This window comes from Kazachstania africana, chromosome 10 (genome assembly GCF_000304475.1).
Source record: "Kazachstania africana CBS 2517 chromosome 10, complete genome".
Taxonomy (NCBI): domain Eukaryota; kingdom Fungi; phylum Ascomycota; class Saccharomycetes; order Saccharomycetales; family Saccharomycetaceae; genus Kazachstania; species Kazachstania africana.
The window spans coordinates 480,708-492,195 of record NC_018949.1 but is presented as its reverse complement, the minus strand read 5'-3'; the positions used below and the strand labels follow the sequence as shown (position 1 = coordinate 492,195).

Below are 11,488 nucleotides of genomic sequence, written 5' to 3'. Positions count from 1 at the left end.
TAAAAGGCAGGTACTTCAAGAAGTAGTAAGGTGACTATGGCTCTATTTAAGAGGTTTCGGAAGTCTTCTAGTGGATCTTTGGCAGGTAATGGCGAAAAAAAGCTCTCAAATAGGCCTCCTAATACGGCATTTAGGCAGCAAAGACTGAAAGCTTGGCAGCCAATATTGACACCACAGAGCGTTCTACCAATACTGATATTTTTTGCATGTATATTTACACCAATTGGCATAGGTATTCTAGTGAGTGGTAACAATGTACAACATATTACAATTGATTACAGTCACTGTTCTTCGTTGGCAAGAGGAAGTTACGCAGACATTCCATCTACATATGTTGGACATCATTTCAAGAAGGCTACAAGCACTAAACCAAGCTGGAAGCTTTCAGAAGACACTAACGGTACCATGACGTGTGATCTAAAGTTTGAAATACCGAATGAAATTAAAGATAGCGTCTACGTGTATTATAAATTGACCAATTTTTATCAAAATCACAGAAAATATATGGAATCCTTCGATTTGAAACAATTAAGAGGCAAAGCTCCAAAGCTAGAAGAAGTTACTACAGATTGCAAGCCATTGAGGAGTATTGATGACAAAGTCATATACCCATGTGGTTTAATAGCAAACTCGATGTTCAATGATACTTTCGATAAAACGTTGGTTGGTGCAGACGATGATACTTCGGACTTTGTGTTAACAAACAAAAAGATATCATGGAGTATAGATCGTCATCGTTTCAAGAAGACGACGTATCCTGTATCAGATATTATACCTCCACCAAATTGGGCAAAACAGTTCCCAGAAGGCTATACTGAAGACAATCTACCTGATTTACATACTTGGGAGGAATTTCAAGTTTGGATGAGACCTTCACCATTTCCAAAATTTTATAAGTTGGCATTAAAGAATGAGACGACACATCTTCCTAAAGGTAACTACGTGATGAGCATTGGTTTGAATTACCCAATCTCATATTTCGGTGGCTCAAAATCATTCGTTTTAACAACAAATGGGGTTGCGGGTACTCAAAATTTGCCTCTGGGTGTCTTTTATTTAATCGTTGCAGGATTGTGTGCTCTTTTTTCCATTCTTTTCTTAGTAAAAGTAGTATTTCAGCCAAGAGCTCTGGGTGATAATACCTATTTGAATTTTGAATCTGGAGATAGAAACGCAGGAATAGATCAAGAAATGTATGAGGGAACTGAACAACTGAGAGAAATATTATAAGGTATGTTCGCTATGGCTTTTCTCCTATAAACGCTGGGTAGGCTTAGTTCTCTCTATCAAAGTAACGATTTGGATTTGTAGAATATATGCTTTTATATAGGCAAGGTAAAGATTTGAATCGAATACAATGCATGGATTATGTTGTCTTGAATTATTATACAAAGATATGCTCCTTATAGAAATGATGTTCTTCAGGAACATTTTCTTGTTCCCACAGGTCACGTTGAAACTTGAACCATTCAGGCAATTTTGATTCCTTTGGAAGTTTTAATGTAACTGCGTTCTCACTTTTCTGGGGCTTGTAGTAATCGTAATCTCCATTTTCTCTTTTAGTGAAAGCAAATCTGTATCTATTACCAAAAATACCTAAATTTGACGTACTTCTCGCCAATTCTTTCGACACAATACCACTATCTTCTGATAGAGGATTCTGTTGATCAAAAGCTTCAACTCTTTTCATTATAGATATCAATCTTTGAGGTACTTCTGGTGATTTCATCAAATCCTCCTCTGTTATATCTACGGTATTATTAGTTCTTTGTTCCAAAACTTCAGTGTTACCAGCTAATTTCAAGTTTTCCAGGGCATTTCTATTATATAGCATGTTATCATCGGTATCTTCGATATCTTGCTCAATTCTTATCTGTATGAGTTCTAAAAATGTCTCAGAATAATATGATTGATTTTTACCAGCATAGAGTCTATATTCATTTAAGATAGAGGAAATGTGCCATTTTTGGATTTTTCGCAGAATACCAATTATCAAACCTGTTTTATCAACTAAGAGAGTATTGTAGCTGTCACTATTCAATAATTTTCGGAAAGCTTTCTTTAAACAACTACTTTTAATAAGCATCTGCTCATCATTATCAGTTAGACTATACGATAAATGTTTTTTAGTCCTTACTTCGCTTCCAGTTTTGGATATATGCTTCTCATCAGTTCTGTCAGTTGCACTGTGAGCATCTGGAGGAGTTCTCACGTCAGACTTTACCATTTCATCGTTAATATTGAGAGCATTCTCCTCATTCCCTCTATCTTGGCTTGTGCTACTATTTACAGGGGCTCCAGCATTCGAAAAATCTGCTGTCCTAATGAGAAACCATTCAATAGAGAATCTATTAAAGAATTGTTTGAAAAATTTTGATGGTTCTTGGCCACCTATGTATATTACAGTTTTTAGATTTAAAGTCTCCAAGAAGGATAAATTTAAAGTCTCTACCTTGGAGCATCTATAGATTCCTTCTTCAGCAATCCCAAAACTAGCTGGTGGGACTAACATATGGACCGAATATGCAGTTCTGTGTGGTTCTTCGTTTTTATCCTAACAATACACCAAAGAATTGAACAGTTCAATGGGTGAAATGTATGTAATCTTAAATTCCAAAATATAGTAAGTGTTAATGAATTAGCTTTAGAGGTTAACCAATGGGTTTTATACTATTTTTGTGGGATTGAATAAGCTAATGAGATTTTACTTCTCCTAGCTTTTTCAATTATATCTATCTTTGATTTTCTTCGTGAGCAGAACTTCAAGTGTCGACCCTGGAGTATTTAGATAAAACGAAAGGAATAAATGCAACTCGTACTTGCCAAGCTAAACTACTGAGCTACTATGCTGTATTCCATTTTAATGAGAGGCAAAAATATAATATTTAAAATTTGAAAAAATAATGAAGGACGCGAGGTTCGAACTCGCGCGGACACCGTCCAACAGATCTTAAGTCTGCCGCCTTAGACCACTCGGCCAACCCTCCATACAATTACCGAAATTTAAAGTCGTTTTTCTGACCCTAGTCTGCTACAAGTTATGCTCATGAGTATTTCACTCTTATTTTACCTTTTGACTCCATGGACATCATCCTTTCTCTTCCAAGAGGCTCTGTCTAATAAAAGTTCATAAGTCGCTTTCCTGTGTTAGTCTGAAAGTAGAGAGCAGAAAGGCCATCGAATTTTAAATCTAGCATTAGTGAACTATTGTAGAGAATATCACTTGATTGTGCTTTTATTGTATTTTGCGATTTCTATCTTAAATTTTTTTATGATTTATCTACTTGGCCTCACATTAAGTATCAGCACGCTTTTATATATAGAGATAATTAGATTAAATTTTTATCTTTGATGAAGGTGTTTATGCTGTTCATCCATCGTCTTCGAATGAGGCAGACGGGACAGTATCTTATAAGTCTGTCTTGCAAATACATCTCAAATGGTGCTAAAACTGACCTTCAAAGGCCGGCGAACTCTTTTGGAAGGGAATCTACTTCATGAATCACAAGATTTTCAACTAAGTTTACCTCTTTTGGTACTTCCTTATTCAAAGCTTTTTCAGCTAACTCTAACCTATATTCCAGCTTCTTTTGTATTGTCTCGTGAGTTGCATCATTCTTGCTAACTCTTTTCAACCCATCTTGACACGTTCTTACAGCCTCTTGGTTCTTATTAGCCTTAATCAGGGCCATCGCCTTATTGCTATAACCTATAGGATTTTCTGGATTGATCTCAATGCATTTTTCGTAACTTTTAATGGCTGAGGCATAGTTTCCCTCCTTGAAGTATTGATTCCCCTCTGTCTTGAAATGATCGAAGCTCATTATTAGCCTTCTAACCAAATATATCTTTCATCATGACTTCTACTTTCTATCCAACCTTTTCGCTGTTCAGAAATTTTGAAAAATTGCATATTGATATCTAGCTAAAAGTAATTCGACAACAATAATTAGATATAACCAGATATTGAATGGAATCCGACCGGGAACAGCTGTTGGAAGAATTAGATGCTATCGATGCCATCTATCCGGATCTTATGGACCGAAAGGTGGACGATTCGAGTATTATATTAATCAAAGTTCCGCAACATGAACATATTACAATTCAAGTGTCATTCCCACAAAAGTACCCATCAATCGAAGCACCACATATCTTAGAGGTTATTGTATCGAACTCAGCCAAAAGACAGGATCTGTACGACATTAAATACCTGCAGAACCTGTTCCAAGAAGTAATGGACTCAAATTTTCATCAGGGTTCAGTATGCTTCTTCGATTTTCTCACAGAGTTAGATGCTGTTCTATACATGGGTGAAGAAGAAGCAGCAAATGATGAGTCCAATGACGTGGGTCGAGTCAATAGATTGGAACTGATACCGACAGATCCATTTGAAGGTTGGATTGCGTCGGATCCAATTACGGACCGTGCATCGACGTTTATGGCATTTGCTGCCCATGTAGATTCAGAGGCACAGGCATTTGCAATGTTAGAAAGGCTCAAGACAGATACGAAGATTAAAAAGTGCGCACATGTGATGAGTGCCTGGAGGATCAAAGTACCAAGCGAGAGGAATAAAGATCAAGTTATTACATATCAGGATTCGGACGATGACGGTGAAGCAGCTGCTGGTTCGAGGATGTTGCATTTAATCACAATTATGGACGTTTGGAACGTCATGGTAGTCGTGGGACGTTGGTTTGGAGGGACCCACATAGGCCCCGACAGATTCAAACATATCAATTCTACAGCTAGAGAGGCAGTACTAAGAGCTGGTTTCGAAAGACAAGCGTAGACTTTTTTTGGGAAACGACAACTCTCATCCCCATTGCACACCATACCGCACAATAAGTGTCTTCATCATGCTATGAACCTCGAGCAAGTGCCGCTAATTGCATAGAACCACCAACAATCCGTCGATGTCTTTTGCTGTCATTGCGATGAGCTCTAGCGGTCATTCCTTACGGATGAAATTTTTCAATTTGAAAAAGAAAAAATATTTCAAATTTGCGATGAGCTCTTATATATAGGTTTGATAATAGTAACTACTTATTACTGTAAATTGATATTTGAGGAATCAGATTTGATATTTCCAGTGAGCCCCTGTAGAAATATTCAATGAAATCCGATTTTAAGTTTTCGAATCTTTTAGGTACCGTTTACAGGCAAGGAAATATTGTCTTTTCCAATGATGGAAAACAGTTACTTTCACCAGTAGGAAACAGAGTTTCCGTGTTTGATCTAATCAATAACAAGTCTTTTACATTTGAATATGAGCACAGAAAGAACATTGCTGCCATAGATCTCAATAGACAAGGCACTTTGATGCTATCTATAGATGACGATGGTCGTGCAATTTTAGTTAATTTCAAGTCTAGAAACGTTATGCATCATTTCAACTTCAAAGAAAAGTGTTATCAAGTGAAATTTAGTCCAGATGGTAAATTATTTGCTCTGGCCACTGGTAGATTCCTACAAATTTGGAAAACTCCGGATGTTACTCAAGATAGACAGTTTGCTCCATTCGTTCGTTATAGAGTTCATGCAGGCCATTTCCAAGATATCACTTCGTTGACGTGGTCTCAGGATTCTAGGTTCATAATCAGTACTTCTAAGGACTTGACAGCCAAAATATGGTCTGTATTTTCAGAGGAAAAAGATTTGGCAGCGACAACTTTCGCTGGTCACAGAGATTATGTTATGGGAGCATTCTTCAGTAAAGACCAGGAAAAGATATACACAGTAAGTAAAGACGGTGCAGTGTTTATATGGGAGTTTACAGCGAAGGAAACCGAAGAAGAGGAAGAAGATAGTGATGAAGAGATCGACATTTCAAAATATAGCTGGAGAATTTCACAAAAGCATTTTTTCTATGCCAATCAAGCCAAAGTTAAGTGTGTCACATTTCACCCAGCGTCAAGTTTATTAGTTGTTGGTTTCACCACTGGTGAATTCCGTCTTTATGAATTACCAAGTTTCACCCTAATTCAACAATTGTCAATGGGTCAAAATCCTATCAATAGCGTCTCCATAAATGAATCAGGTGAATGGTTGGCCTTTGGTTCAAGCAAACTTGGTCAATTATTGGTTTATGAATGGCAATCAGAATCTTATATTCTAAAACAACAGGGACATTTTGATTCAACTAATAGTTTGACATACTCTCCAGATGGCTCCCGTGTAGTTACTGCTGCAGAAGATGGTAAAATAAAAGTATGGGATGTCGTTTCAGGATTCTGTTTGGCAACTTTTGAAGAACATACATCTTCGGTCACTCAAGTTCAATTTGCTAAGAAGGGTCAGGTCTTGTTTTCCGCCTCTCTAGATGGTACTGTCAGGGCTTGGGATTTAATCAGATATCGTAATTTTAGAGTATTCACTGCAGCCGAGAGAATTCAGTTTAATTCCTTGGCTGTTGATCCATCAGGCGAAGTTGTTTGCGCAGGTTCTGTTGACAGTTTTGATATTCATGTTTGGTCCGTTCAAACTGGTCAACTTTTAGACACTTTAGCTGGCCATGAAGGCCCTATTTCATGCCTCGCATTCAGTCAAGAAAACAGTATATTGGCATCTGCATCCTGGGATAAAACAATCAGAATTTGGTCTATCTTTGGCAGGTCACAACAAGTTGAGCCTATAGAAGTTTATTCAGATGTTGTAGCTTTAACTATTAGACCTGATGGTAAACATGTCGCAGTGTCCACTTTAAGGGGTCAAATAACTATGTTTGATATTGAAAGTGGTCAACAAATAGGTAATATTGATTGTAGAAAGGATATTATCTCAGGTAGACATTTAGAAGATAGATTTACATCCAAAACTTCCGAAAGATCAAAGTTTTTTACTACAATTCATTACAGTTTTGATGGTATGGCTATTGTCGCCGGTGGTAACAATAATTCTATCTGTTTATATGATATTCCAAATGAAGTTCTCTTGAGAAGGTTCATGGTTTCTAAAAATATGACATTGAATGGTACTTTAGAGTTCCTTAACAGTGGTAAAATGACTGAAGCTGGATCTCTGGATCTGATAGATACAGATGGTGAAAATTCTGATTTGGAAGATCGTATAGATAATTCTTTACCTGGTTCAAGACGTGGTGGTGACTTATCTACAAGAAGAGTAAGAGCAGAAATTAGGGTTACTTCAGTACAATTTTCTCCAACTGCAACTGCATTTGCAGCTGCCTCCACAGAAGGTCTTTTAATATATTCTGTTAATGATTCCTTACTTTTCGATCCGTTCGATTTGGATATGGATGTGACTCCAGAAGCAACGTTGGAGGCCTTACAAGAAAAAGAATACCTAAATGCTTTTGTTATGGCATTCAGATTAAATGAACAGTATTTGATAAATAGAATATACGAGGCTATACCCGTTTCTGAAATTGCTTTAGTCAGTAACAATTTACCTGTTGTTTATCTGAATAGGATTTTACTTTTCATTGGAGGCCTCGCTATGGAATCCCAACATCTTGAATTCAATTTAATATGGGTCAAAAGCTTACTCTCCTCACATGGTAGTTATATCAATGCTCATAAGCACACATTCAGCAGTGCCATAAGATCGCTCCAAAGATTCATAGGTAGAGTAGCCAAAGACATGGTGACAATCAACACTGATAATAAATATGCATATCAATTCCTGACTTCCACTGATGGAACTGTCGCTCAAGAAATAGCGGAAATGGACCAACAAGAAGATGACGCATCAGTGAGCGAAGAAGATATGGGTTCAGCATCTGATGATGAAGAAGGCTGGGAAGGATTCAACGAGAAGAGCAACAAGCTGCCTTTAGAAGAAGACAACGAAAGCTCGGATGAAGAGCTGATCTAATAGCGCATATACAATGTACATATAATTATAAATTTCCATATGATAGAGAGTGTAGTTAAATTGCTCTTATGGTCTTCCCATAGAAAATTCGATGACGTGTTGTTACCCGGATTTGGGACCTGATTTTTCTTTCAAAAGTGAAATTTAATGCGATGAGGTGCCCTTAAATGATGGCTGACATAAGCATTGGAAGCTGGTTAAAGTGGCCTAATTATACCTCTTTAACCATGGTTAACATCCCTGAAGAAGAGCTTGCGCTTATAGATAGGATTACAAAAGTCCTTGAAAGCTGTCCACAGTCTATCGATCTTTATAAGTCCTGTTTGGAGAGTTTAAGTCCAATAGTGGTCCGTACTGCTGAAGATGAAACTTATAGAAAAGAACTGGCCTCAAGTTTTATTATTTGGAAGCAACTTAAAACCACTATAGACGGATGTATTATTGATAGGATTTTGAAATTGGGTAATGAAGATTACAATTTTTGGTACTTGAGAACAGTTCGAGCCTTACTTTTGCTAATGAGAAATTTATCCGTAAATAATCAAGAGATACCTCAAGAAATCCTATTACAGAATTCGATTTTGCGTTTGTTTCAGATTATCTGTGATTGCCATTTTTCTTATGGTGACATGGAAACGTCTACTTACGTGACAGCTATAAGTTTCCTCCATAATATCAGCAAGAAGTCGGTTATTTTTGACAAGACAATAATAGATTCATTGATGATATTCCTCCAATACCCAATAAATCATCCAAAGAAGCAACATGACATGTTATACCCATTTGTGCTATATTTTTTGAACTTGACTGAAAATGAAGAGTTTTTATACTATTTCTTCAGACAAGAAAGTAAGGATAAAATATTATACGAGTTCTTGATAAAACAGCTACTTAAAGAGCACTCTACGATTTCCAGATACATACGTGAGAGGGAGGATGAATCAGAGCAGAGAGAAATGAGTACCATGGATTCCATCTTATTGAAATGCTTCACAAAAATATGTACTCATGAATCTTTTGCACCATATCTTTTAGAAGTCGAAAAGAAGGACACTGAAGAATTCATGTACTTTATGGAAATATTACAACTAGCAATTACTAGTTCTGAAAGGTGGGATAACTTTCAGCTCACCGGTATAATGGCATGGCTTATAAAGCTATTTGAAGCAGCCTCGAAAGATGTTGAAGAATACTTCAAAAAAAACGAGGAAAACGATGAGGTTGCAACTATTTTACACAAGAAGTTAAGAATTATTTTGGATATGCTTTCGGTATTATCTCAGTATGAACACGTTCAGAAGTTCTTGCTTCATTATAAAGGTTTAGAAATATTGATTAATATGTTGAAACTATTTCAAGATAATTTATTACGAGTGAATTTCAACAAGGACAAATTTGGCTCAGTGAAAGACGTCAGAACTACTGATGCTTTGGGTACAAAGGTTAATGATGTAGATAAACTAGAGACAAGAGTTGATTATGATAACTTTAAGATTAAACCAACCAACTTTCCTGAATGTAAACTCTTGATCATTGAAATTCTGAGTAACTTAACATTTAAGAATACTGAAGTTCAAGATAAAATGAGGACTTTACACGGTTTAGAATTAGTTTTATCAAATTGTGTCATCGATGATAATGATCCTTTTATTAAGGAGAGAAGCATTATTTGCATCAAATTTTTATTAGAAAATAATGAGGCAAATCAGAGCCTGGTTAGTCAATTGGAAGCTAAGAAGCCAGTTCAAGACGATGTATTGGAAAAGGCAGGTTATGATGTCAAGATTGAAAAAGGTGGTGAAATCAAGCTTGTACCAAAAGAGCAAGAGAAGGATCATGCTGAATAAGCTGTCTTCTAGAATGTTATATTAATATATTTTTGTCAAGGAAAACCCTCGTGTTTCTTTTATGGATAAATAAATTTCAAATTAGATTGTTATATCAATTATATATGTAATGTACATGAAGAAAAGGCTATTCTTCTTCACAAAATCATAATTTCATCTTGGCCAACTCTTCTTCAATGGCAACCTTAACCAATTCAATATCAGCTTTTTCAACAAATCTTAATTTCTTTGGAAGAGTTGATAATTTTTTTAATTCTTCAGGTAACACATCCTTTTCAAATGAGTATTCTGGGAAAGATGATAAAGCTTGATTGACAGCATCTGCAAACTTGGCTGGATGAGCAGTAGATAAAGAGATATAGTGAGTAGAAGCATCATTATCCTTAGCCATGATTCTTTGAGTTGCACAGACACCGACAGCAGTGTGTGGGTCTAAGATATAATGTTTTGGATTTTCAGAAATTTGGTAGATGTTCTTGATGGTTTCGATGGTTTCTTCATTTGAAACTCTTTCAGAGTCAAAATCCTTTAATGCGCCTTCGATAGCAGTGGAGGAGACTTGGAATTTACCCTCCGTTTTCAATTGGTTGAACCAGTCGTTGACAATTTCACCAGCCTTCAAATCATCGTTGGAAGCTAAATATTCTCTGGCCAAAAACCAAAGCAGTCTTTCAAAGTTAGATGAGATTAAAATATCCATAGCTGGAGATAAAGTTGCAGCCACTTCATCGGATCTTTCGTAGGTTCCTGACTTCAAGAATCTATCTAGAATATCGTTTTCATTTGTAGCAATCACTAATTTCTCGACAGGAAGACCCATTTTTTTGGCAAAGTAACCAGCTAAGATATCACCGAAATTACCACTTGGGACAACAAATTTAACCTTATTCTTTTTGCCGTTTGTAGCTTGGAAGTATGAATAGAAATAGTAGGTGATTTGTGCTAAAATTCTAGCCCAGTTAATAGAATTAACAGCACCAACATTATGTTTGGAGTTAAATTCTTTGTCGGCGAAGATGGCTTTGACAATATCTTGACAGTTGTCGAAGGTACCTTTGACAGATAAGGTTTGGACGTTTTCATCGGCGACCGTTGTCATTTGTTCTTCTTGAATTGGTGAAATTCTGCCGGTTGGGTATAAGATAAAGACGGAAACATCTTTCTTACCTCTTAAACCATAGATAGCAGCAGAACCAGTGTCACCAGATGTGGCACCAACGACGGTAAGTTGTTTTCTCTCGTTTTCTGGTAAGTCCTTATTTGTCCTTTGTAAAAAATATTCGAATAAGTTACCTACGAATTGTAAGGCAACATCTTTGAAAGCGTAAGTTGGACCATGGAATAATTCTAAAACATGTAGATTATTCGAGGAACCTGTGGTGTTTTTTACTAATGGAGTGACATCATTTGAACGGAAAGTGGAATAGGATCTATTAATTAAGTCCTTCAAGTCTTTTTCTGGAATTTCACTTTCAGAAATATACAATTTCATAATTTCGTAAGCCAACTCTTGGAAGGATAACTTCGACCATTTGTTGAAAAGCTCATCTTCACTGACTTGAGGAATGGTAGGTGGGATGAATAAACCACCGTCGCTCGCTAAACCTTGAATAACGGCAGCTTCGAAAGATTTAACCTCGTTGTCAGAGGATCTAGTAGATCTATAAACTTGGGATGGAGAAACCATATCTATTGAGTATGATACACCTGTAATGCTTGCTTGAACGTAACAGAAGAACTAGACTTCACAAAGTGCGTTTACTATAAATGAGTTTGCTGTTGTAGTTCTTTAAATGTGCTGTACA

At 36.5% G+C, this 11,488-nt stretch overlaps 7 protein-coding genes and 1 non-coding gene across 8 annotated transcripts; 4 read left to right on the top strand and 4 right to left on the bottom strand.

Annotated features, from left to right (window-relative positions):
- Positions 1–36: 36 nt before the first annotated feature.
- CDC50 (aminophospholipid translocase regulatory protein CDC50) lies at positions 37–1,230 on the top strand (the record flags this gene model as incomplete). The annotated part of the gene is made up of 1 exon (XM_003959409.1): positions 37–1,230. The coding sequence occupies one exon, from the start codon at positions 37–39 to the stop codon at positions 1,228–1,230; it is 1,194 nt and encodes a 397-aa protein (XP_003959458.1).
- A 154-nt stretch (positions 1,231–1,384) lies between these two features.
- Positions 1,385–2,512, bottom strand: OCA4 (Oca4p; the record flags this gene model as incomplete). Its single annotated transcript, XM_003959408.1, has 1 exon — positions 1,385–2,512. One exon carries the CDS (start codon positions 2,510–2,512, stop codon positions 1,385–1,387), a length of 1,128 nt encoding a protein of 375 aa, XP_003959457.1.
- A 392-nt stretch (positions 2,513–2,904) lies between these two features.
- On the bottom strand, positions 2,905–2,987 carry KAFR0Jtrna9L. Its single transcript has one exon. It is a non-coding gene; the product is annotated as a tRNA-Leu (tRNA).
- A 471-nt stretch (positions 2,988–3,458) lies between these two features.
- On the bottom strand, positions 3,459–3,824 carry TAH1 (Tah1p; the record flags this gene model as incomplete). The annotated part of the gene is made up of 1 exon (XM_003959407.1): positions 3,459–3,824. One exon carries the CDS (start codon positions 3,822–3,824, stop codon positions 3,459–3,461), a length of 366 nt encoding a protein of 121 aa, XP_003959456.1.
- Positions 3,825–3,970: 146 nt separating this feature from the next.
- YIH1 (Yih1p) lies at positions 3,971–4,792 on the top strand (the record flags this gene model as incomplete). The annotated part of the gene is made up of 1 exon (XM_003959406.1): positions 3,971–4,792. The coding sequence occupies one exon, from the start codon at positions 3,971–3,973 to the stop codon at positions 4,790–4,792; it is 822 nt and encodes a 273-aa protein (XP_003959455.1).
- A 323-nt stretch (positions 4,793–5,115) lies between these two features.
- On the top strand, positions 5,116–7,836 carry PWP2 (snoRNA-binding rRNA-processing protein PWP2; the record flags this gene model as incomplete). The annotated part of the gene is made up of 1 exon (XM_003959405.1): positions 5,116–7,836. One exon carries the CDS (start codon positions 5,116–5,118, stop codon positions 7,834–7,836), a length of 2,721 nt encoding a protein of 906 aa, XP_003959454.1.
- A 227-nt stretch (positions 7,837–8,063) lies between these two features.
- On the top strand, positions 8,064–9,683 carry CTR86 (Ctr86p; the record flags this gene model as incomplete). Its single annotated transcript, XM_003959404.1, has 1 exon — positions 8,064–9,683. One exon carries the CDS (start codon positions 8,064–8,066, stop codon positions 9,681–9,683), a length of 1,620 nt encoding a protein of 539 aa, XP_003959453.1.
- A 145-nt stretch (positions 9,684–9,828) lies between these two features.
- THR4 (threonine synthase THR4) lies at positions 9,829–11,370 on the bottom strand (the record flags this gene model as incomplete). Its single annotated transcript, XM_003959403.1, has 1 exon — positions 9,829–11,370. The coding sequence occupies one exon, from the start codon at positions 11,368–11,370 to the stop codon at positions 9,829–9,831; it is 1,542 nt and encodes a 513-aa protein (XP_003959452.1).
- Between the last annotated feature and the right edge of the window lie 118 nt (positions 11,371–11,488).